This window comes from Mastigoproctus giganteus, chromosome 3, assembly GCF_048544385.1.
Source record: "Mastigoproctus giganteus isolate SK-2022 chromosome 3, ASM4854438v1, whole genome shotgun sequence".
NCBI classification, from domain to species: Eukaryota; Metazoa; Arthropoda; class Arachnida; order Uropygi; family Thelyphonidae; genus Mastigoproctus; species Mastigoproctus giganteus.
Genome location: NC_143577.1, coordinates 151,895,888 through 151,923,402, shown reverse-complemented (window position 1 = coordinate 151,923,402; position 27,515 = coordinate 151,895,888). Strand labels below are relative to the sequence as shown.

General features: G+C 35.9%; 1 protein-coding gene across 2 annotated transcripts; it reads left to right on the top strand.

Moving 5' to 3' along the window:
* On the top strand, nucleotides 1–26,343 carry LOC150088331 (protein NATD1-like). 2 transcript variants are annotated; one of them, XM_090370723.1, is made up of 3 exons: nucleotides 1–319; nucleotides 6,237–6,317; nucleotides 26,087–26,199. In XM_090370723.1, exons 1-3 carry the CDS (start codon nucleotides 178–180, stop codon nucleotides 26,113–26,115), a joined length of 252 nt encoding a protein of 83 aa, XP_090226849.1. In that variant the 5' UTR covers nucleotides 1–177; the 3' UTR covers nucleotides 26,116–26,199. The 2 variants fall into 2 exon arrangements, with proteins under 2 accessions (XP_090226849.1, XP_090226848.1); XM_090370722.1 differs by having other exon boundaries at nucleotides 7–319; nucleotides 6,237–6,346; nucleotides 26,087–26,343.
* Nucleotides 26,344–27,515: the final 1,172 nt, after the last annotated feature.

Below are 27,515 nucleotides of genomic sequence, written 5' to 3'. Positions count from 1 at the left end.
TGTTTAGCTCAAGTGTATTTTCTGTAAACGCGTAATGGTTACTTGAAAGACGGACTTGTGTAGGAGTGGTATCCGTTTTGGTTTTACATTATTGCTTAATTATTACGAAACAGTAGAAACATTCTAAGTATGAATTAATATTTCTTCATATAAGGAAGTGTTAATACCGACAGTACCATGCTGAAATTCTCTCGACGTATTTTAGATTACTGCCAGCCGAAGTTTTCGTGCAGTGTGATATATCGCGAGATGAGTGAAACTGAAAATTGTGTTGTGCATGATAGGATTAACAAGGAGTTTTACTTCGGGAATGGAAAGGGTAAAATATTTATCGACATCAATGTGATGAAATTCTTTACGGTTTATTTTAATAATGAAACGTTTTTATATATATATATATATATTTTTTTTTTTTATGAGTGACGTAATTTTAGTAATAGGACTGGCGATATACGAGGCAATAGTTGGCCTTAAGATGAAATTTGTTTCGCTCTTTTTCCGTAGCCCACACTTTTTTTGAAAAATTAATACCAGCTGAGGCCAACTGTGTTGTCTCATATCCACGGCTCGGAATAAGCGGAAGTTCGCCACATGCATTGTTAATGTCATCTACTTACTTGATAAAATTATTATTATTATTATTAGCTATATGGTGCAAGGAAGCCTAAGGCTTATGCTGCACCAGCCAAAAAAAATTTCCCGAGTTACCCTAAGAGAGAAAGAGACAAAGGGGAATCACCAAGAAAGAGAATGATGATGATATCCAGCTCAGGAGCCTGGGTATGATGTTTTACAAAAAGTTTTATAAAACGAGTGTTCCGTTTCTTAAACTTTCCATTTCGACCCTTGCTTGAATTATATGGCCCTAGCCCCAGTAGGATTGTCTCTTGTCCTCGTAACCCTTAGACTCAGGGTTTACAGCCAATTTCCGATTTAAGCTGTGGTAATCCTGGTTAAAACATCCACCCATCTTTTGCTTGGATTCAGATCACTGCTAGAATTTTTTTGGGAATAGGGCACTCCATGATATCTGAGTTGTTACCTCTCCCAATAACGTGTTTTTGTTCCTGGTTTTGTTGTCATTCCATTCTGAGGAGAATGATATTGTATATTATTATTTTTTAGAATGTATGCAACATACAAAACCAGTTATTGTATATCATCTTTAAAAATGTTTTTAATTATGGCTTTGATAAAGGCCAAAACTAGAAATTTGCACAAGTAAACAGTTAACACAAGAGCTCTTGTAGTATTTTTGTTTCTTAATTATGTGTATTTTACAGAAAAAGAAAAAAAAAATTGGCAGTGCTTTCACTTCCCCAACAAATGGTATCACCCTGATATTGGGGATGTAGAATTTGATTATAGCAATTATAACATGTACAGAATGGGGCCATAATGCTTGGTTAAGAAGCCTACAGATTCTAAAATAGTTTACATAGACCAAGGTTGTTGTTGCTTGGGTTTTATTGGCGCATTAGCGACTAAGGCTATGATGCGCCAAAACCTGGTCACAGACCAAGGTTGACAGTGTGATATTTCTTGACATCAGTAGCGGGAAAACAAAAAGGAGAGCAGGAGTGTGTGTGTTATATAGATCAAATGGATTGGAACTTGTGAGCTGGCAGCTCATTGAGTAGCTTAGCATTTCTGGCTTTGCTAAATGACTGCTTTTTTTTTTACACCAACATGTTTGAAGGACAACAAGAAGAAGCAATGCTCTTGATCTCATTATCAGCAGTGATTGATATGTATTAAGAATCTTCAAGGCAATTCTCCCAACTTCAAGTAAAGGAATCATTGGATATCAGTAATCATAGTGTATTGATGTTGGATTTATTCAAAGAAACAACTACTGTCAAGGGTAAGTTGAAGGGATTTTGTTTTCACAAAGATGATTATAAAAGTCTCAGACATTTCCAATCTTGCTAAAAAAATGTAAATGCTGAGTAGGAAGTGTTCAGGGAGGTAATCATAGAGGCTACCAGATATTTTATACTCATAAGATATTGTTCAATGTTTAGATCAAAATAGATTTCAGATAAACTGATGAGTTTAGTGGCTGAGAAGAAAAATGCATGGGATCATTGTAAATTATCATATGGGACACAAATCATATTCACAAGCTAAGTACAAACTAGTCTATAATCAAGTGACTTGAGGGGGTGAAGTTAAACATGTCAAGGCAGATTATTAAAGGTTTTCGGCTAAGAGTGCCAAAAAAAAGCACCAAGGAATTCTTTGCCTATGTTTACGCTAGAATGAGCCACATGAGTCCACTCAGTATGAATTGCATAACTATTGCTGATCCTATACAGGTTGCTGACAAACTGAATAAATATTTTGCATCTCTGTTTATATATGAAGAATTTTTTTAGAGATAGGATTACCAGATATATATCTATTACTGATTAACTGATTTTATAATAATGGAAAGAAAGGTGAAAGAAAGATTGCTGCAGCTAAAAATAAACAAAGCACATGTGGGACCGTTGGAATCTATCTGTTATATTAAAAGCAGCAGCAAAAAGGTAATTATGCCTTTAACCGTGATAATGAGAACATCCTTAGATTCTGGGGGTGTCCATACATTTTGGGGATGTCCAAATTTTTCTCCTATTCACAGTGGTGTTCAAAGGGTAAAGTGAGTAGCTACAAACATATATATCTGAGCCAGAAAATATAATGAGGTCTAATGGGAAATAATTGTTTCTTTAAATAAAATAATAATAGTTAAAGAAGCAATGCATGACCGAGGTGGAGCTAGAAGCCAACAACAGCATGGATTTGTCAAATGTAGATTGTGCTTGATCAGTTTGATTACCTATTATGAGTTTTTCACAAAGGAATTGGATGCACAGAATAATTTTGACAATATACAATAAATTTCCACTATAACACTCCTGCTTATAAAACTTTCCCACTTTTAATTTTCTTTTTCTGATCCCATTGTCACTCCTGTTTAAAACACTTTCCCACCTGTCACTTTTTTTAAGGCCTCAAGAAGGAATAAACTCGGATATAATCCTCTTTCCTCGTGAATTTTGGTTTTGGTGGGAAAAGGTTGATAGATACTGAATTATAGCACTTGTTACAGTGCAGTTCGCTTATTTCAGATCGTTTCCGGTGTAGGTGACATTTTTTTTTAAGGTCAAAAAGGCCACTCTTTGCAACTCAGTGCCTAGCTTTTATCATTTCATTTGCATGCTGCCCTTACCTCCATTTTAAAATTTTTTTTTATTATTATTCATCATTGTTCATACAATATGCTTGCTGGTACAGTAATGAATGTCTTTTTTGGCATTGGTACAATTTTTTCATCAATAAATTTCATTAATCACATTATTATTATTAACATAATAATAATAGTAATATATATTTTTAGTACTCAAGATATGTTAAGTTTAATATAATAAAATTTAAAAAAAAAATTCCTTCTTTTTAATAACATGCAAAAAAAGAAAAGGTTTAAGGTATCAAAGTAACAAGCATAGTATATTAAGTGTGCAAGTTTTCAACTTAAATAAAAACATTTCTTCATAAATCTTGCAAAAAGAGTTGGAAAAGTCGATGTTATGTACTAAATTTTTCTTTTTTAAAATTTATTATATTAGGCAGTCCCTGCCACCCATCTTGTATATACAAAATCATCAAATAAAAGCCAGTTATAAAAAGTTTCCGATGAGGAATGTATTACCTAGATCACAATCCAAATAAGGTCCAAGCAGCTTCTCAAACTGCTTCATGGATATATAACTCAAGGAGCTAGAATTAGGTTTACTTGCTGTCACACAGCAAAATCTACAAAACAGTCATTATAGTGTGGAATACTATAAACAGATTATGAACAGTCTTTGTCATGAACAGTATCTTTATATATTCGTACCTGTAACACAATGACATGCTGCTACTCAAGAACTGAGGCAGCACTATGAACTGCCAGACAATCTGTTGAACAGATGTTCCACTAGGAAGCCCCATGTACAGTAGATAATAAAGTCCAGTCCAAGGAAGCAGTACAGGGCAGCACCAAGAAGAAAAGCATCAGAAGATTAATCAAAGCTATGTAGGGAAGCATCTTGAACTTGCAAAGGTGAGCAGATCAGCATTTCAAACTGCATGTACAAGATGAAATCCAGATAAAATCATAGTTAATTCCAGCTAGGCAAAACTGAATCAGTTGAACTTCCCAGTTCTTTATCGTTAGCCAAGAAGGTTTATGATTACAGAATCATGGAGCACAAGAAGACCAAGATTTGACACAGTATCCTAACCACTGTGTGATACCTCCAAAACCCTATTGTTGTATACCTACAATTTGGGTAACTCCTTCCGGGGTCAATGACCCAAATTGAAAGGAAAAAATGAAAAGGGGTTCTCTTTTTCTGTAATGATCAATATGCACTAAAGCAAAATCAATTTTGAGGTTGTAATAACCTCAAAATATTTTGTACATTATCTTTTGTATATATGTAACATACTTCACCTATGCGTTTTCCATTAGATTTATCTGGGTATATCTCTTAATATAATTCTCTTTGATTCAGGTCTGCCATGCAGAACTGAATCAAATACTTTGCTGAAATTCAATGTGAAAATTATTTACATCTAGCTTGCGAATGACTTTGCCAAAGTAGTTAACCAGGTTAATTTAAACATGATTTTCCCTTTACAAAACCATGCTGTGCATGTCCCCATTTTGCATTCTTGATTTTTGCTTCCATGATTTCCCGCTCCTCCCACCACCACCGAAGGCAGACTGATCAGTTTGTAAGTTACCTACTTGCTCTTAGAACAGCTTTTATGTATTGCTGACACTCTTGTTACATCCTTAGGAATTACTGGATATATGCCATCAACTCTAGGGACCTTACTTGCCTTCAGGCTTGAACGCTTTTCTAATAAACAGGCATCTAATTGCAATATCACTAATTTCCTACTGCTAAGCTTGACTTGCACAGTTTCCTGCTCATCATGAAGGGTCTTTTGTCTGTAAATATCAATGTGAGGTACTTGTTCAATTTACTAGCTGCATTATTCAAGAGTTTCCTCTAATAAATTTTGATCTGATTCATTCTTTTCTTCATGGTATTCACATATGCAAAAAATTCTTTGTCCCTGTGTTTCTCATAATTAGTCTTTGCCTGTTTAACCTTTTCTGTGGTGCTATTACAGATAAAATTATAGCTACTGATTAAGTTATGATCAAGGTTTTACAGATAAAGTTATGACCCTATAAACAACCTGTGACAGGTTGTTTATAGGGTCAGAGAGAGAGAGAGAGATATTGTTCTGTTTTGTAAATCATGAATATTTGGTTCTATTTTAATTTGATTTTTTTTTTCTTTTTTTATTTCTTAGATTTTGAGCATGAAGGTAGTTCTAAGCATTGATGATTTCAGATTTTCAATAGATATCCAATAAGATATGAAACAGTCTTTTTAATACAGGATAAAGGATATACAACACAACTCAGAATGCAGAAAAAATTCCAGGTTGACTTGATGGAATTTCATTTAGATGAAGGTTCCCTATCAGTGGCATAGCTACCATGTAGGCAGACAAGGCAAATGTTTCTGGGCCCGGGCCCTTTAGGTACCCGGCATCTTTGGCTGTCTCCTGTTTTTGTAATTTTCATTAATTAAGTAGGGGCCCAAACATGTTCTTTGCCTCCAGGTCCGAAAAAGGGTAGCTACGCTACTGTTACCTATCCCTCCCAGCACACAGAAGAACCTGTGTGCACAGCCATTTGAATGGCAGTAATAGGATTACTGCAACTTTTGAAAGATGACAGCCTTAATAGTCAATTCCCGAAGTACAGTAGATCCCTTAGCATTTCTGTTTTAAAAAATTAAATTGGCTTGTGGCACACAAATAGCCATAGATATGGATATATAAAAATACCCACTGATACGTAAAAATAGTTCCCATGGATACATCGTCACTATTTTTAAACTTGTGTTATTCAAGAGACATTTAATGAATAAAAATTAAAAAAAACCTTGTCCTTAAATGTACTGAGTTACATTTGGCAAATAGTGGTCATAGCATGCTAAGAAATAGTGTGGGGGAAGGAAGATCAAAATGATTCCTCTCTCCATACCAGAGTGGGTTAAGCTAGTTTTCCACTTGTCTAAATTTATCTTATTGTTAAAATTTTTTTTATATTTCAGCTTATATGTCTGTCCTCTGTTATGGTGCTTAAATTTTATAATTTTTTACCTCTTGTACTGTAGATAAAGCTCTTCTGAAATATGAAATGCCCAATTCATCAACAGTGGAACTGCAACATACTGAAGTACCTGAATCATTTAGAGGTCAGGGTATTGGAAAAATACTGGCTGAGGTTCCTAATTATTTCTTGGATTTTTTTTTATTTATTTATTACTCTAATATAAAAGTTGCAAACATTTTTTGAAACTTAAAGAAACTAGTAAAATAATTTATTACTCAATGTATATACTGATTCTCAATTATGCTAGTATGATATCACAGATAAAAACTTTAAAAAAATCCTTTCTATTTGAAAATTAAATTGTTTGATTAATGTAATGCACCTTTCTATACTATGCATATGTTTGTAGCAGGCAAGATAATTGAAAGTCTTTCATTGGAACAAATTCTGTTTTTTTATTTATTTTTTATTTTATTTATTTATATCCTAAACCTGAATTACAAGAATTCTGTGAAGATAGTAACACATTACTTTAACCCTCTGCTGCTATACAGAACCTGACACTTTATTATTATTATTTTATTTATTTTTTAAATAAAATGACATTCTTCTGTCTACCTTTCCTCACCAGTATACTCTAAATAATTATAGAATTTACTCTTTCCATTTGGTTGTACTTTGAATTACAAAAAATAAATATTTTGTGTGAATTAGCATTAGTAGAGGCATATGATGCAAGAAAGCAAGCTTATACAGCATCAGCCAAAAAAAAATCCCTTCTAATTTCACCCATCCATTCGCTCCAAATGTTTGTCTAGTTCTGCCTTGAATTTATTTAAACTGTCAACTTCTACAATGACAGATGGAAATTTGTTCCAGCAATCAACCACACACTGGCTAAATGTAAATTTCCATACATCTACAACTGCCTTTCCTCAATTTCAATCATTTCAATCCCCTCAGGCAATTAATCTGGGCAAGAAGAAGAATCCTGTTAAGCACTGAGCATGCTCAAACCATTAACAACTTATATACCTCAATCAGATCATGTCACAGGTGCCTAGTCTTGAGACACTGTAATTTGCAAAACTTAAGCCTTTCTTCATAAGAGCAACCCTTTGTTCCATTCACTAATCTTGTTGCCCTTCTCTGTATGCATTCCAGCAGCTCTACATCCTTCCTAAAATGTGGCCTCCAGACCTGTATACAGTACCCAAGGTGTGGCATGAATATTGTCTTATACAAGGGGATAATCACATCCTTTTCCCTGCTAGAAAAATTCCTGTATATCATTGACAAGATACAATGAGCTACTCTTGCAGCATTTTTGCACTGCTCAGAAAACTTTATATCTGACTGCACAGTTACCCCAAGGTCCTTTTCATTCTCCACTACCCATATGCAGCACTTTACATTTGTCAGTGTTAAACTTCAGTTGCCACCTCTCAGCTCATCTCAACTTTCCTCTATGCTGTTGCAGTAGTGTACTGTCATTAGTGTCATTAACAACCCTGCCAACCTTCATGTTGTCTGCAAACTTAGACATTAAGCCTGATATTCTATCATCATTAAATACAGAAAGCAACAATAGACCCAACACTGAACCTTGAGAGACTCCACTAATAACATTAGTCCATGAAGAGCAGTGACCATTGATTACTACTCTGTCTTTTCCCACTCAACCATCCCATTATCTATAGCAGCAATATGCCTCCAATGCCACTGCTCCAATTTGTGCAGCAGTCTTCCTGTGCAACAGAATCAAAAGCCTTCCTAAGATCCAAGTATATCATGTCCATCCGTAGATTTACCGTTCGTAACTTGCTGCCATTGTTATATGATACAACATTATATCCTGAACTAGATAGCATTAGCTTAATATAGTATAGGATATAATATTATCAATTAATCAGTAAATTTATTAATCTTGTTGAACTTCATTGTCAATTAAATTGCACTTTAATTAAATACATATAATGACTTCGATTTTATGAACGTAACATAATTAATTAATACATAACTTGATACACTTATATAAAGAAACTTGAAGATAATACTTGACACTTTGTATAGTGTTACAACTGCGTTGGGATACAAGTTTAGGGTTATAATTTTGTACCGAAATTGACATTTTATTGAAATTGAATCGGAATCATGACTCAGACCAGAGCAGCAAAGCAAAAGGCTCAAGCTAAATGGAGTGCTGTGGCTCAGGGGAGAACTGGGGGGGGGGGCAGTTGCCCTCTGAATCACAGCCTTTTAAAATGCACTGCTTGCTTGATGTTTGTGGAGCAATCAGATATGGAACATGATATTGCCAAGGGGGATATCTTTGTGTGCACGCAAGGTAACGAGTGTGAGGAAATGAGGCGAAAACTCAGCGTTGTTATGGGCCTATATGAGAGATTGAAGGACAGGGTGGATGTCCTCGAAGGATCTAAATTGAGGGGCCCATCAAGCTCTCAGCTGCCCACATCAACGCCAGAGCTTGCACTTGATCATCATGCAACACAGCGGCAACCCCCCAATGCAGAATGCGCTGGTCCCACAGGAACTAGTAGTTGTTGGCGACTGTATTGTCAGGGTAACGGGGAACATGCTATGTAAGAAGGATAGGCGGAAGAGGACCAGGGAATGTCTGCCAGGGGCAAAGGTTGATGACGTTGTAGAGCAGATATCATCTTTTAAGGGCACAAAGGGTGATATTGTTGTACACGTTGGCACTAATGATATTAAGAGTAGGAGACTGGCAGAATTACTTAACAAGTACAGGTCACTGTTGAAAAAAAGCCGTGAATTAGGGTTTAATTTGAAAGTGTCTGCAATTCTGTCCAGAGACAATAGGAGGGAGTATATGATGAGAGCCTTGTCAATCAATTCGGCCCTGGAAAGGGGTAGAATTTTTTTCACCCTGGTATGAACTTGTTAACAGGAAAGACTGCCTTTACAGGGATGGGATACACTTAAATAGAAAGGGTGCAAGAATATTTGCTGATGCTATCGAGGCAGTGTTAAGTGGGTCGGAAAACTCATAGCTTGGGGGGGGGATACAAGGACTAATAGATTAACAGTAGCCACTGACAGAGGTGAAAGTGATTCTTGCACTGCTTCTATTGGAATGAGCAGCAGCCTGGAAAACAAGATGCAGGATATTTCAGAGACTGCTGGGAGTCACTGCGGTACATGTAAACACATGGGTTGTGTTAGGGTAGCTAAGAATAGGAACAGGCATGTATACTTGCATGTACACCAATGCTAGAAGTTTGGTAAATAAATTTGATGAATTTGCGGTATTGCTCAGAACATCAAAGGCAGATATTGTTGGGATATCAGACACGTGGTGTCACACAGATATAAGGAATGCAGAACTGGAATTTGGACAGTATAATGCATACATAAAGGATAGACAAAATAGGAAGGGAGGAGAGGTTATACTATTAGTTAAGAAACACATAAAATTCAAGGAAGTGAAGCCAGTCGACATCGCAGTGTCCAGTCAGTTTGGTGTGACATAAGCATTGGGAGATCAAAATTGAGAGTAGCAGTGTGTTATATGCCAAATGACTCTGATGAGTATAATAAGGAACTGTATAGGGAAATAGATTGTAGGCCAGTAAATCAGAGAGTCTTATAATGGGGGATTTTAATTACCCAGATATTGACTGGAATTTGTGGGTTGGTCACTCACACACTAGCAAGGCTTTTTTGGATTCATTGGATGATTGTTTTCTACATCAGCATGTTCGGGAGGCAACTAGAGAGAGTAATACTCTTGATTTGATTATCAGTAGTGATTCTTCATGCATTAAGAATCTGCTGATAAAGGAACCATTAGGTGGCAGTGATCACAGTTTGCTGAAGTGGCATTTACTCAAAGAGGTAACTCGGAGGATCAAAGGGCAACACAAGTAATTATAGACCTGTTAGTTTAACTTCTGTTCCAGGAAAATTAATGGTGGCAATGGTTAAAGAAGCACTGCAGGATCATCTAGACAAGACTTCAGTTGTAGCTCAGACACAGCATGGCTTTTTTAAGGGAAAGTCTTGCCTGACCAATTTGATTGGATACTACGATACAAAGGTTGGCAGGGTTGTTAAGGACACTAATGACAGTACGCTACTGCAACAGGATCTAGAAAAGTTGAGCAGATGGGCTGAGAGGTGGCAAATGAAGTTTAACAGTGACAAATGTAAAGTACTACATATGGGAAGCAGCAACCCCAGAGTGACATATCAACTCTGTGGTAGTACACTGACAGTGGTAGAGAATGTAAATGATTTGGGGGTAATTGTGCAGGCAGATATGAAGTTTTCTGAGCAGTGCACATGGTCTGCAAGAGTAGCTCATAGTGTCTTGTCAATGATATACAGGAATTTTTCTAGCAGGGATAAGGAGGTGATTATCCCCTTATATAAGGCAATGGTCAGGCTACACCTTGAGTACTGTATACAGGTCTGGAGGTCTCATTTTAAGAAGGATGGAGAGCTGTTGGAACAAGTACAGAGAAGGGCAACAAGATTAGTGAATGGAACAAAGGGTTGCTCTTACGAAGAAAGGCTTAAATTTTGCAAATTACAGTGTCTGGAGACTAGGCACCTGCGAGGTGATCTGATTGAGGTGTATAAAGCCTTGAATGGTTTGAGCATGCTCAATGCTGATGGAATTGTTCCTCTTGCTCAGAATAATCATTTGAGAGGGCATAAATTCAAATTGAGGAAAGACGGTTGTAGGATAGATGTGCGGACGTTTGCCTTTAGTCAGCGGGTGGTTGGTTTGTGGAACAGACTTCCATCCTTTGTTGTGGAAGTTTATAGCCTAAATAAATTTAAGGCTGAGCTGGACGGGTACTTGGAACGAACAGAGGGGTGAAATGGGAGCATGTGTTTTTTTTTTTTTTGGCTGATGCTGGATAAGCTTGCTTTCTTGCATCATATGCCTCTACTAATGCTAATATCAAAATTATTCTTTGCATCCATTTTCTTTGTGACCACATCATTTCCCTAGAACATAAGTTAAACTAATAAGTCTAATTACTTGTGTTACCCTTTGATCCTCCTTTATGAATTGGGGTCACATTTGCACATCTCCAGTCCATGGATACTTCCCCCCCCCCAAGTCCAGGGAAGCCCTCATAATTATGGCTAAGGGTTTTACTTCCTTTGTTGTCTCCTTTAATATAACTGGATAAATCCCATCCACACCAGATCCCATTCTTATGTTTATCTTCAACAATTTCTCCACTTTGCTCTGAGTTATTACAAAATCACTTACCTCACTGCCAGAGTTAAATACACCTCTGGCATTACCCCCCCACCCCCTGAATAACTCCTGATGTGTAAATGTTGATGCAAAATACTCCTTCAGTTTGTTAGCTACCTAAGCAGGATCATCAACAGGTGGATCAATCTGATTCATTCCTTTCTGGAGTCATAAGTAAAGAACTCTGCTGTTTTTATTTACATACTTTTTTTTTTTGCCAAAGAATTTCTCATAATCTGCCTTTTCATGCCTAACCTTTGTAACTTGATTGCAGACCAATTTATATCTACATGGGCTTTGTGTCACCTGTTAATTTTTGGCGCCTCTGTAGCTAGGTGGGAAGGAGCAGCAGTGCGTAGCACACTCTTCTTGATTAGACCAGGGTTCGAGCCTGTCACCACCAAATACAGAGGATGCGGAAAGGTCAGGGAATGACCACCGCATTTCCCGGAGCAATATGGCCTTAGTTGCTAATGCTCCTAAAAAAAAAAAAACCAAATAACCAAAAACCAACCTGTTAATTTATATGTATCCTCTGCATTTTGCCACATGTCTCATTCGTTCATCTGACCTCTGTTTGGCCTAAACCTTGAACAATATTTCTTAATTGGTGTGTAAAGCCTAGTAGCTTCCAAGTTTAATTCTTTGAATGCTTCCCATTTAGAATTTGCTGTTGGTAACTTCATCAGTTGGTCCCACTGTATAGAATTTCAAAGCTGTCTGAGACCACTGTAGTCACTTTCACAAAAGCAAAAACTCTTCCCTTTACCCCTGATGATAGTTACCTCTTTGAGTAAATCTCACATCAGCAGACTGTGATCACTGCCACCTAGTGGTTCCTTTATCTGCAGATTCTTAATGCAAGAAGAATGACTAGTATTAATCAGATCAAGAGTATCACTCCCTCTGGTTGCTTCCTAAACATGTTTAGGAGGCAACCAGAAGCCAGGCAAGTGTGTGAGTGACCAACCCACAAGTTCCAGTCAGTATTCAGGAAATTAAAATTTCTCTGTACAGTTGTTCATTATACTCATCAGAGTCATTAGACCTATAGCACACTTCTAATCTCAATTTTGCTTTCCCTGTGCTTATGTCACACCAAACTGACTGAATACCACACTGTCCACCCATGTCAACTGGCTGCACTTCCTTAGATTTTGCGTTTCTTAACTAATAGTATAACCCCTCCTCCGTTCCTGTCGTGTCTATGCTTTCTGTACACATTGTACTCCCCAAATTCCAATTCTGCATTCTTTATATCTGTGTGACACCACATTTCTGATATCCCAATGATATCTGCCTTTGATGCTTTGACGAACACCTCAAATTCATCAAATTTATTTACTAAACTCTTAGCATTGGTGTACACGCATGTATACATGCACCTGTTTTTATTCTTAGTTACCATAACACAGCCCATGTATTTACTTGTTCCGCGATGACTCCCAGCAGTCTCTGAAAATCCTCCACACCTTGCTTTCCAGACTTCTGCTCATTCCAATAGAAGCAATGCAAGAATCACTTTTACCTCTGCCAGTGGCTACTGTTAATCTATTATTCTGTGTATCCCCCAAACAAGCAGTTTTCCGTTCCACCTAACACCGCCTCAATAGCATCAGCAAATATTCTTGCAGCCCTTCTATTTAAGTGTATCCCATTCCTGTAGAAGCAGTCTGTCCTGTTAACAAGCACAGACCACACTGAGAAAAATTCTATCCCATGAGCCTTGCACAATCTCTCTGGGGCCGAATTGATTGACAAGGCTCTCATATACTCCCTCCTATTGTATGTAGGTAGAATTGCACACTTTCAAATTCAACCCTAACTCGTATTGAAACTTTTTTTCAACGTTGACCTGTACTTGTTAAGTAATTCCGCCATTCTCCCACTCTTAATATCATTGGTGCCAACATGTACAACAATATCACCTTTTGTGCTCTTAAAAGATACCTGCTCTACAACGTCATCGAGTTTTGCCCCAGGCAGACATACTCTGGCCCTGTTCCACCTATCCTTTTTGCACAATATATTCCCCATTTCCCTGACAATAGTGTCACCATCAACAACTAAAAAAGGTGATATAGTTGTACACGTTGGCACTAATAATATTAAGAGTAGGAGACCGGCAGAATTACTTAACAAGTACAGATCACTGTTGAACAAAAGCCGAGAATTAGGGTTGAATTTGAAAGTGTCTGCAATTCTGCCCAGACACGATAGGAGGGAGTATATGATGAGAGCCTTGTCGATCAATTCGGCCCTGGAAAAATTGTGCAAGGCTCAAGGGGTAGAATTTTTTTCAGCCTGGACTGTACTTGTTAACAGGAGAGATTGCTTCTACAGGGATGGGATACACTTAAATAGAAAGGGTGCAAGAATATTTGCTGATGCTATCGAGGCAGTGTTAGGTGGGTCGGAAAACTGCTAGCTTGGGGGGAGACAAAGACCAATAGATTGACATTAGCCACTGGCAGAGGTGAAGGCGATTCTTGCACTGCTTCTATTAGAATGAGCAGAAGCCTGAAAAACAAGATGCATGGTATTTCAGAGACTGCTGGGAGCCATTGTGGTACAAGTAAACATATGGGTTGTGTTAGGGTAGCTAAGAATAGAAACAGGTGCAGGTATACTTGCGTGTACACCAATGCTAGGAGTTTAGTAAATAAATTTGATGAATTTGAGGTATTGCTCAAAACATCGAAGGCAGATATTGTTGGGATATCAGAGACGTGGTGTCACACAGATATAAGGGATGCGGAACTGCAATTTGGGGAGTACAACGTCTACAGAAAGGATACACAGGATAGGAAGGGGGGAGGTGTTATGCTATTAGTTAAGAAACACATAAAAACCAAGGAAGTGAAGCCAGTCGACATCGCTGGACAGTGCAGTGTGGAGTCAGTTTGGTGTGACATAAGCATTGGGAGATCAAAATTGAGAGGAGGAGTGTGCTATAGGCCTAATGACTCTGATGAGTATAATAAGGAACTGTACAGGGAAATAGAGTGGGCCAGTAAATCAGAGTGTCTTATAATGGGAGATTTTAATTTCCCAGATATTGACTGGAATTTGGGGGCTGGATACTCACACACTAGCAGGGCTTTTGTGGATTTATTGGATGATTGTTTTCTACATCAGCATGTTCGGGAGGCAACTAGAGGGAGTAATACTCTTGATTTGATTATCAGCAGTGATTCTTCATGCATCAAGAATCTGCAGATAAATGAACCACTAGGTGGCAGTGATCACAGTGTGCTGAAGTGGGATTTACTCAAAGAGGTAACTACCATTAGGGGTAAAGGGAAGGGTTATTGCTTCCGTAAAGGCGACTACGATGGACTGAGACAGTATTTAAATTCTATACAGTGGGACCAACTGATGATGTTACCAACAGCAAATTCAAAATGGGAAGCATTCAAAGAACTTATCTTGGAAGCTACTAGGCTTTACATACCAACTAAGAAATATTGTTCAAGGTTTAGGCCAAAATGGATGTCAGATGAACTAATGAGGCATATGGCAGAGAAGAAAAATGCATGGGATACTTACAAATTAACACATGACACAGAAGCCTATGATAGATACAAGTTGATATGCAACCAAGTTACAAAGGAGGTTAGGCAGGCGAAGGCAGATTACGAGAAATCCTTGGCAAGGGATGCAAAGAAAAACAGCAAAGAGTTCTTTACTTATGTAAACTCTAGAAGGAAAGGGATGAATCAGATTGGTCCACTTGATATTGATGGGTCAAGTGTTGATGATCCTGCTCAGGTGGCTAACAAACTAAATGAATATTTTGCATCGACATTCACACATGAGGAGTTATTCAGCGAGGGGAATGCCAGAGGTGTATTCAACTCTAGCAGTAAGTTACAGAATCTTGAAATAACTGGGAGTAAAGTGGAGGAGAAACTGTTGAAGATAAACACAAGAAAGGCACCCGGGGTGGATGGGATCTATCCAGTTATATTAAAGGAGGCAGCAAAGGAAGTAAGCAAACCCTTAGCCATAATTATGAGAGCTTCCTTGGACTCAGGGGAGGTACCCATAGACTGGAAATGTGCAAATGTGACCCCAATTCACAAAGGAGGATCAAAGGCTGACACAAGTAATTATAGACCTGTGAGCTTGACTTCTGTTCCAGGAAAATTAATGGAGGCACTGGTTAAAGACGCACTGCAGGATCATTTAGACAAGACTTCAGTTATAGCTCAGACACAGCATGGTTTTGTTAAGGGGAAGTCTTGCCTGACCAACTTGATTGGATACTATGATGCAGTCACAAAAGAACTGGATGCAGGGAATAACTTTGATATTATATACTTGGATCTTAGAAAGGCTTTTGATACTGTTGCACATGGAAGACTGTTACACAAATTGGAGCAGTGTGACCTTGGAGGCAAATTGCTGCTATGGATAAAGGGGTGGTTGAGGGGGAGAAGACAGAGAGTGGTAATCAATGGACACTGCTCATCGTGGACTGATGTTATTAGTGGAGTCCCTCAGGGCTCAGTGTTGGGTCCATTATTGTTTTCTGTATTTATAAATGATATTGATGATGGTATATCGGGATTAATGTCCAAGTTTGCAGACGATACAAAGGTTGGCAGGGTTGTCAAGGACACTACTGACACTATGCTTCTGCAACAGGATCTGGAAAGGTTGAGCAGATGGGCTGAGAGGTGGCAAATGAAGTTTAACATTGACAAATGTAAAGTACTACACATGGGAAACAGCAACCCCAGAGCAACATATCAACTCTATGGTACAACACTGACAGTGGTAGAGAATGAAAGGGACTTGGGGGTGATTGTGCAGGCAGATATGAAGTTCTCTGAGCAGTGCAGACGGGCTGCAAGAGTAGCTCATGGAGTATTGTCAATGATATACAGGAATTTTTCCAGCAGGGATAAGGAGGTGATTATTCCATTGTATAAAGCGATGGTCAGGCCACACCTAGAGTACTGTATACAGATCTGGAGGCCTCATTTCAAGAAGGATGTAGAGCTGCTGGAACGAGTACAGAGAAGGGCAACAAGATTAGTGAATGGAACAAAGGGGTGCTCTTACGAAGAAAGGCTTAAGTTTTGCAAATTACAGTGTCTGGAGACTAGGCACCAGCGAGGTGATCTGATAGAGGTGTATAAAGCCTTGAATGGTTTAAGCATGCTCAATGCTGATGGGATTCTTCCTCTAGCTCAGAATAATCACCTGAGAGGGCATAAATTCAAATTGAGGAAAGACAGATGTAGGATAGACGTGCGGAAATTTGCCTTTAGCCAGCGGGTGGTTGGTTGGTGGAACAGACTTCCATCCCTTGTGGTGGAGGTTGATAGCCTAAATAAGTTTAAGGCTCAGCTGGACAGGTATTTTGAACGAACAGAGGGGTGAAGTGGAAGTGGTTTTTTTTTTTTTTTTTGGCTGATGCTGCATAAGCTTGCTTTCTTGCATCAAATGCCTCTACTAATGCTAATGCTAATGCTACTAGTTCCTATGGGACCAGCAAATCCTGCTTTGGGGATTTCTGAGTTGAGAGCTTGATGGTCCCTCATAAATCCTTCAAGGGCGTCTACCCTGTTCTAAAAGCTGCGAGGGCATCTATCTTGTTCTTCAAGCGCTGAGTTGGCACCTGATTTCCTCACACTCCTTACATCGAGCACACACAAAGGCATTCTATGTGGTAATATTATGTCCTGTTCCAGACGGCTCCACAAATATCAAACAAACAGTACATTTCAGAAGGCTGTGATTCAGAGGACAACCCCCCCCCCCTCGGTTCTCCTCTGGGCCACAGCACTCCCACTACCTTGAGCCTTTTTAATTGTATTGATTGTTTCAATACAATTTTTAATTGTATTGAAACTGAATCGAAATTATGCCTCAGACCAGAGCAGCAAAGCATAATTTCGATTCAGTTTCAATACAATTAAAAATATAATACTCAACTTATATCCCACTGCAGTAATAACACTATATATATATATATATATATAATATATATGTCAGTATTGAGTTTTATCTCCTACTGAGTTACGTTATATAAATTTCGTATCTCCTATCAAGTTTAAGTTATAACAGTACGTTTGTAAAATCTAAATGGTTATATGTATTAAGTTAAAATGTTATGTTTGTAAAATCTAAGTAGTTATAATAAATTTAACTATCTGTTACCACCCATGTGGATCAAACTCTCATGCTAGCTATCTATGCCAAATCACAAATTCTAAAAGCGCTATTACTGCTATACATCTATGTGACAAGTTAAATTAAAGAAAACCACATAAGTAGTGCTATAATTTATAGTTTATAATCCTCTGCTGATACTGATTATAATGCTATAAGTTACGTAGAAACCTGTAGTGTCTGCTATATCGATACGAAAACAGTGGTGGCAGATTTGAATACTACTGTCGATTCGATGTTTGCAGAAATCAGCTGTGTTTTCTATGCAATTACAAGGCCGAGTAAAGAATAAATGCACCAGATTAATCAGAAAATCACAAAAAAAATTGTACTACTAAATTTAAATCAAAAGTCATACAAAAACAATAATTTCAAATCAATAAATAAAAAAGTCAACTTGGCGGCTTTGAAAACATCTGGCTCCCACCTACACAATCAAATAATTAATGAGAGAAAAAAAACTAAAAAATGAAAATGTAAGAGCACAGGGTGCGAAACTAGTAGAGAAAGGATAGAAAGAAAGAGAAGTCAACATTTAACAGATACCAGGTAAGCAGAAGCATCTGTCTTTCTTGTACTTAACTCCCCCTCTCATGTGGATCATTTAAATGATATAGTTTCTTTGAAACACGTTTTTGAATGCATTCACCTTCCAGCAGTCTAAATGCCCAGTTCATTATCTGTTAGAGAATCCTATATAGGCCATCCGGCATACTAAATGGTTTTAGCTTTTGAAGCATCAGAAGTTTGCAATTATTGAAGCTAGAACAGTTCAGTAGAAAACTGCAGAGGTTTCTCTTAGAATGCAATATCTGCCTCTGCAAAAAAAAAATAAATTCCCCATTTTCTCATCCTATTCCCTATCATAAAAAAGGATGGTTTATTTCTGCTTTGTTAGAGGTGGCTTGTTGGTAGGCACTGCAGAACTGCAGCACCCCCAGCTTTTTAAATCTAAATATACAGTCAACAGAGTTATGTGAAATTTTGTGAAGAACAATGCAACAGAATGATTATTTTTATTAACAGGTCCCGCATATAGTATACTCACCTCTATTTACAATAATCATTTCAATAATAAACAAATAAAAACACAAAATCATTTTCATCTTTGAAATTTATCCATAGGTGGAACTGTGAACTACACAGTTTGGCCCTAGTGGTTGAGTCAATGCTTAGTTGTCAATCGCATTTTTTAGAGCTGATAAAACAAGTCAAAGGAACTGCAGAGCGAGCAGTGCTGATTTGAACAGTGTACCAAACTTGAATGAAAAAGTTAATCTATTTTCAACAAATGAAAACCGAAGAATGGATTTTATTTTTAAATAAAATTTCAAGATTACCGAAGTATGTTAATGGTAAATGTCCAGTTAATGTTTTGTAGTATTTTTAACTTGCTTATTATTATTACTATCTATGTCAACAGTATGCAATTTAATGTAACTTTAAGAAGCAGCACCCTCATAACATCAGAGTCATGAGCCGCCACTGCTGCTCTGAACTTTACAAAACTCTCCACCTTTCAAGATATTTTTATTCCAATGATCCCCAGTATGTAGCTGAAAGAAAATTTTGTGAAATTGACCCTTTTGTTACTCTCTAAGATTTCATATGTGTATCTCCTAGTTCTCTCTCATCATTCATTTTGTTCATCCCCTTCGTGAGCCATATTGCATTCCAAACCTTCTAAGCTGTTCCTCATAAGAATAACAAAAATCATTATTTGTCTTCTGAGAATAAATATTGGTGAATAAGGAATATAGAAAGAAGAAACTGATAACCTTGAATTGAATTTCATCTATACATCTATTCTGCAAAAAGATAAAGTTATATAATACAGCACCACATTAACAGCAGTATCGTAGTTTTTTGGAAGTCAGCTGAAACAATATTTCCTTCTTTGAGGAAATGATTTACAGTTATACTCCCAAAACCTTGGTGCAGATTATCAATTTCTGTATAACATCTATAATATGTCATTTAAGTGTTTTTTTCATCTGAGATAATACTACTTTTGATGAAAGTGGAAGAGTCAAACTCACTGTCAAAAACTGTCTTTTACATTACCTATAATAAAATTATATAATACTTGCTCACAATTTTGCATACATATAAAGACTTGATTCCAAAAGGTAGGGGTGTGTGTGTGTAAGCAAGCGATACTTTGTTGAAAGGCACTGTTTCAAAAGGAACAGTAATTCATTTATGGATACATCACACTGGGGAGTATAAGCTTCTGTAATATTTATTAGCAAATGGGCTAATGCTGATTTCAGTTTGAAAAATTTTGTTAATTAAATATCTATTTGAAATATAAAAATACAGTAACAAAGAAAATCTGGATGTTATTGTTATACAATTTTTTTTATACTTGTATAAAAAATATGTATGTTCAATAGTTCCTCTTTAGAAAAGAATACTTCATTTTCTTATTTCTGTACAATTCCTTATAGATATATCAAATCTAGAAATATATTTCATTTGTGTTTATTGGTTTTCATTTTTGAATGTTTTGCATTCCATTTATTGGCTTCTGTGATTTCATTGCATATCAGTTTGTTTCAAACTGAAGTGGTGAAACCCATGTTTAGTCTCTAGAGCAAAGTTTCCGGCATCCCCCTCCCCCAATACCTCCTTCAACCCATGCACAGTACTGAGTACTACAGGTTTCATACCTTTCGTGTTTGGGGTTTTCATAAAAAAAAAAAAAAAAAATAGTTATCTCAATCAAATTTTTTCAGTGAAAAAACTAAATACCCATAATACACCAGTACCATTTACAATTGATTTTACATCAGAAGACTTGAATGGTGATTTGTTTTGATTTGTTCATTAGTATATTTGATGTGTCCTTTGCATTAGTTGAAAATACAAAGTTATCAACTTGCTTTCATCATGTTCTTTATACAGTTTCTTCTTGCATAAGACCATGCTCATTTCTGAATCCAACACTATAAGACAATTATAAAAACAACTCCAGAATATGAGGCTTTATAGTTTTGAAAGTACTTATTAGAAAGAGTTTGTTTTTGGAATAAATATTGCTCTGATAGCAAGGAACATATACTTGAGATATCTGAGGTTAGATTTGCATAGTTAAGAGTTATTGCCACCAAGTATATTTGTTACTTCATTAATTAAAGCCACTTTTATGTGTCTTCAGGACATCACTATATAAACTCTGGGCTTTTGTATCCTCATGTTATGTTAAGTTATTTGGTTTTTAGGAGCATTAGCAACTAAGGCCATATTGCTCCGGGGATATGCGGTGGTCATTCCATGACCTTTCCACATCCTCCGTATTTGGTGGTCACGAGCTCAAACCCCGGTCTAATCAAGAAGCGTGTGCTACGCACCTGGCTACGGAGGCACCTTATATCTTCATATCCAGAAGTCTGTTAGTGTTAAGTGTGGTGCATGTAAGGGCCAGGTGCAGAGGCAAAATGATAGGCAAATCATCTTTATACACCTCTTTTACTTGTTAGCCAATATGTATGGTTGGAGCTCCATCTTACATTAAGATAAAATTTCCTATGGCCTGTCATACTTTTTAGATAGTAACCAGTGGCACTTCACCATCATGATTGCACCATTACTTTCCCCCTCCCCCAAAAAAAGTGTAGACCAAGGATGAAACGACGAGTGAACCTTACAGTCATTTTCATGTCACAAAGAGCAGTTTTATAAGTGGATTGTAATATGATTTTGACCAAATGGTACAATATCATGTTACACTACTCAACAGAATAAAAGGTGCTTCATTCTGTTGGGTGGTGTAACATGATATTTGTCCTTAGGATATTTTTTATGCCAGACAAAGATTTTGGAAATGTCAATAGCAACTGCTTGAGTTTCACCAAACTTTTCCATTGAATTTATCCATAAATGAGTAACATAAGCCAATATAGCAGCAGTGTATTGACACCGATGGAATCTACATTGGTGGTCATTGATCATGTGGAAGGTTTCATGATAGTTTAGGAGTTGGTAGTTAAGATATATCCATTACTTTGGAATGAGTAGAAGTAAGTGCAATGGGATGATAATTGGTTGGATATGAGTAAATTTACAAGCAGAAAGAAAAACACCAGTGGGAAGAGGTAGTGCAGAACAGAGGCAAGCTCGGGAGCACAGGTTTTGAGAACAAGTGGAGAAATACCATCAGGACCTAGAGCTTTCTTGGTATCGAGATTGTTCAAAATTCTTCTGAAATCCTTTTGATGGAAGACCACAGGAGGCATTTTACCAAGATCATTGATAAAAGTGTGTAGGATGCTAATAAGTTGGCTTTATCTTTAGTTACATATGCAATAGAAATATCATTTTTTTTTAACAGAGGTGAGAGTATAGATGGGAGTACAGATGATTGACATTCTACTATAGTTTTTTTTTTTTTTTTTGCACTACCTTTCAAAATATCATGCCAGCACCCATGTATATTGCATATATGGTACTGTACTGTACTGTATATTTTAACACATACTGCTCTACTGTACTTTGTTTAATAAAAACTTATTTGTAATAAATAAATCCTAAACCCTGTGAAAAGGCATAATTAGGTTTCCATTATCTGAGATGGTCTTGGTCCTGTTCACCCCGGATAATTGAGATCCCACTATACTTATGCCATAGCCTTAATTTTTTCATCACACATTTCTATCTTTTATCATTAAATGTGCTCTTTAATGATAATTCACTTTGAGCGATAATTATATGTGTTAACAGCAGAAAAAGTGTATCAAGTACAGATTATTCATATTGCACATTACTGTACATGAAATGTTTGTGCTTATTCTAGAAAGGAAAATTTTCAGTACTATATTAAAGTGTACAATAGGACCACACCAGTCTTATTAGTAAATAATCATATCTACTAATAACATTAGTAGATATGATTATTTACTAGAAATTTTAAATAGAAATTTAAAATTTCAGATAGAAATTTTTTTTTAGTCTGCCTTACTCTTTTGGTGTACTCAGTTGGTTTTGGTTGACCTTGAGATTTTACTTCCAACCAGGGTTGTCAACTATAAAAAAAAAAGTGCTAAAGTTGGAATGTCCATGAAGTCAGTAAAATTACACTACTAAAAATTTTTCAGTAGTAGGAAGAACACAGTAAATTTTCAGTTTAAGATACTTTGGAAATAAACAGCATCCACTGAATTAGTCTTTTCACGTGTGCAAGACTCAGTGACATAACTTTTAATTTTTATGGTATTTGCCATCAGTTGCTATATTTTAACAATAAAGCAAATTTAACTCACAGCTAATGAGAAGGCAGGCCTTGCATTCATTTATTAATACAGAATCAGATAATCAGTTAAAAAAACCTGAAATATTGTATGAAGTATTCTTGTTTTCTTTTATGAACATTGAAGCAAACACCCTCTTGTTGAAACAGTGTACCACCTAGGTTTGTTTGCATTTCCTGATGTTCAGAAGCTACAAACAAGAATGCATGTGCCATGGGAAGTGTCTAGTGTATAAGTGAAACTTGTGTACAAGACAGTTTGCTCTTGTGTGAACTTCGTTTACAGTATTGTAATTTGTTTGGTATCATTAACAAGCAATGTAGCATAAAGTTTTTTTTTATTACATTACTATACTGTAGTGTTCATGGGATGATCTTGTCCAAAACTTTGTTCATAATGGCATCTTTAAGTAAGTAAGAAAGAAAGAATGTAAATCTTGAAATGGAACAACTGATGGTTTTATAAAACATGGAGAGGTGGCTCATTAAAAAAAAAAAAAAAGACCTTGAAACTGTGTGCAAATGGTGTGGGCAGCAGCATTTGAGTGATGTAGTTGTATGTCATGCTTCATGCAGCTGCTAATAAAATTGCAAAGATCAACTTTAGTGCTGGTATGATGGTTGGTTGTGGATGAAGAAATCATCAACAAAAGATCAACGTGATGAACCTTTGGGTGATGCTAGAGAGTGTGTATCGAGCCTTTTAGAAATTGTATTGATGAGATAATAACAACTGAATATTGCTTGCCCAAGGTGTGTAATGCTAAAGACACTGGACATTTATGCCACTTGCAACCTGAAAATGCTCAGAGCCATGTTTTGCACTAATGGTGACTAATGTTAGCAATCAACCATCATGGAGAAGTCATGGCAACCTCAACTGCTGAAAGACATACATGAACTGTCAATCATTTATTATAGTTCCTTCAATACATCATTAATGCAGGAAATTATCTCTGCCTGGTTTTAACACTGCTCAGAACCTGCAGCTAACCCCTATCATATTGAAGCCAATTTGTTAGTGGTAAAGGTTTCCCTAAAATAACCATACATTACCATTTTTCCTTTGAGATCATTGACTGTGGTACAAAAGTTGAGAAGATAGAAAAAGTTAAAGATCTTGAAGATGACAGTGTAGCATGTGGTTACGTATAATATCTCTATGTGCTGTTTTTAGTCTTTCTAAATTTAATAAATATAAGGTAATTACACACAGAAAAATGTTCCTTGGCAGTGCTTCATATCCCTCTACAGAAAAATTCTGTAACAATTACACAGCGAAATGTTACTCTTATTTCATGTCATATCTTTGTTAATCATTTGGCAGCACTCCTTCATATCCCTCAGTAGAAAAATTCTGCAACCACAATGGCAAGATTAGGTGCCTGAAACTTGCCTAACACAATCATTTTGATCAACTATCATCCTGGCATCCAAAAGGTCATATAAGAAGCTCCTTTATGAAGTTATAGGTTTGGAGATTAAGCAGGATGAAATGCAGGATACCAGAAGATTCTGCAGAACGTTAATAGCTATACTATATTCACTTGGGGTGCCTCTTTTGAACAAGATGAAGATCTGCACTCTTTCAAATGAATGGAACAAAATTCTCCATGAGAGGAATGTGTATTTTCATTGAGAGGTTCAAGGCTAGTGACTACTGAGATCTTGTTGGAAGGTGATGCAGGTGAACCTGGGTACTTCTCACTGAGGAAGAGATCATCTAATATGTTGTTACTGATATTATTGAAAAGGACAAAAAAAAAAAAAGAGAGACAGTTTACAAAACAAAGTTGTTGAAGAGTCCATGGATATGGTCATAAACTTCAATGGTTTGTTTTCTTAGGTGGTGGTAACAAGGTGGCATTTCAAGACTCTGAAATGCATCCTTTTTACCACCACCTAAGGTCCTTCTGGGAGATATTTAGGATTTTCTTCACTCACCCTGCCAAGCATGTTAGACATCAGTTGAGGGTCATTTAGTCTTTTAGTGAGGTGCTTGGGAGCCATTCATAATTTCCATTGTCATAGCGACTTAATGAAATTCAAGCGTTTCTCCTCCACACAATTGATGTGTGTATAAAAAAAAAATTAAATGTTGTAATACTGCATTTAGTGTGTGTGTGTGTTTATAACAGCACTTTTTCAGCACCTAACTAGATATATTTCTTTAGGTTTACCAGACAGGCCTAAGTCCATTAAAATGAGGTACTGTATTAATTTTATGAGTATTCTCATTTTTTTTATTAGAATAAAATCGTAAACTAAAAAGGATAAATGTATACACTGTAATAATGCAGTGCACGACTGATTTCCTCCCCCCACCAAATAAATTTTCCACTACCTTCAAGCTTTCTGTTTTAGGTAATGAACACTGATCCAAATCATACACATATATATATATATATATATAAAAAAAAAGTGTCAACATAGCTTTTACACATGTTTTTATTTAATACTGTTTTGACTTTAGAGCCATCTAGATACTGCATTAAAATGTACCCATAAAGAAGTATTGTTCATAAATTTTCTTCTGTATTGAGTGTAAAAACCATTTATAGATTTCAACTCTACTTCCAACTTTCCTTTCAAACCAATTGAAAATTATTATCATTAATTTGAAATTGTGGTGGAACAATAATTACATTCCTTCATTTTATGTACTGTACTACGATATAATATATGTAATTAATTCCTCTATTTTATTTATAAATTATGCATCCTACAGAAAGTTTAAAAATTAAATTAACCACTCTCTTACTTAATAACAGCTCCTTTTTGGTCTGAAGATAGGATTCAACAAGGATCCTAAATATCACCAGTTTACAAATTTATTGTTTGGTACTTGCAATTGGTTTATTGCCATAAGTGCAATAAATTAATCACACTTGCACAAAAAAATTTCTCAGTGTTTCATATTAATTTCTTAAGAACAACTAGATAATCTTCTTTCTAAACTATATATAAATTGAACTGAGCAGAATAGAAATCTATTTCTATTCTACCCAGCTCGACTTTCAAGAATGTTACCTTATGTGGGTTATCTTATTATACATACTGACTTGTCATTGGCCAATCAGTAGGCATAATGAGGTAATCTGCATGATTAATGGGACCATACTGTATTTCATTTATATCTCTGTACACAGTTGAATAATAATATTCTTTATAATTCTTTATAATTATTGAATAATAATATTCTGTATTCTTTTCTCTAAAGGCTGCACTGGATTACATTGTTCAAAATAATTTGAAGATGAAGGTTACTTGTGGTTATGTTGAACATTATCTGAAGAAGAATCCAAAGCCAGAATTTATGAAAAGATTATCAGACTCAGACTGATGAGTTACTATTTGCTGTATTAAAAGGAATTCTATAATTTCAATTACATCAGCTAAAGGCATGGCTTAGAAAAACTGCGAGTTAGAATTAAGATTAATCTTGTTAAAAAAAAAAGAAAAAAGTTGCATATTGTCATACAGGTAATTTCTTAATAAACTGTAGGTTTTCTTTTCATTTAAAATGTTTCTTTTTGTGAATAATATATACTTCAGTAGTTATCATGTATTATTTAATTAAACAATTGTATTAGAATCACCTAGAATAGTAGTTTCCAGTTACTATCTACAGACTGTTGCTGGTCCATGACTTAATTTCTGCCATTTCACAAAAATATACTAATAGCAAAATGGTGCATATAAAGAGCAAATTGTGATATTATCCATATTATTTAGTTACTAGATAATCTTACGTATAACCAATTGTGGAACATCAGTCCACAAAACTTCCATCCAAATTTTGCCAGTTACCAAAAGTTAAACTTTTGGACTTGTGGGCTTATATTGCTGGAAAAAAACTTTTTACATAATTTTCATTATTTTAAAATTGAGTAATATACAGAATGCAAAGCTGCATTAATCAATAAAAATGTTTATTTCAAGCATATACTACAAGCAAACATGCTTTTTATGTAACTAAACATATCTTCTTAACAAATTTACAACTTTTAACATATGTTAAAAAACTATGTAACCTAACAATAAATACAGCTACCAGTAATGCATTCAAATGCTATCTCACTTCATATCAAATACTATATAGTAAAAGCCCAGAGCTGGATAACAGAAATAGTAAATTGTATCACATTCTTATTTTCTATAACATATTAAAATTTTAAGTGCCACAAAATTATTAGAATGCTGGATTCTATTTAAGCCAAGAAAATATAGTTGCTTGAAAGAAATGCATGAGAATCAACATTATTATAATTTACTTTATTTTTAACAATAAATTTTTCATATTTCAGTAAATATCAGTCAAGTGGTAATAACAGAAATTGCTCATTGGAGAGCAAGGAAAAGCTCTAGTTAAATTAATTCCACATTTCAACTACCATTTTTTTTTTTTTTTTTTTTAGCCTATTTCTGCAGTTATTCTGCTGCTGTATGATTTATTCTATAACACTGAAGAGTAAAATAAAATTGCATAAAATCCATGTTATGTATTCATTTATATGGTTTTCTGCATATGCAAAGAATAACCATATAATTCTTAAAATACATAATCAAATTATGTCCTATAAATGTAAAAAACATTTGAATTTTTAAATCAGTGTTTCGATTTTGAAAATTAAGTTTAAAGTTATGCA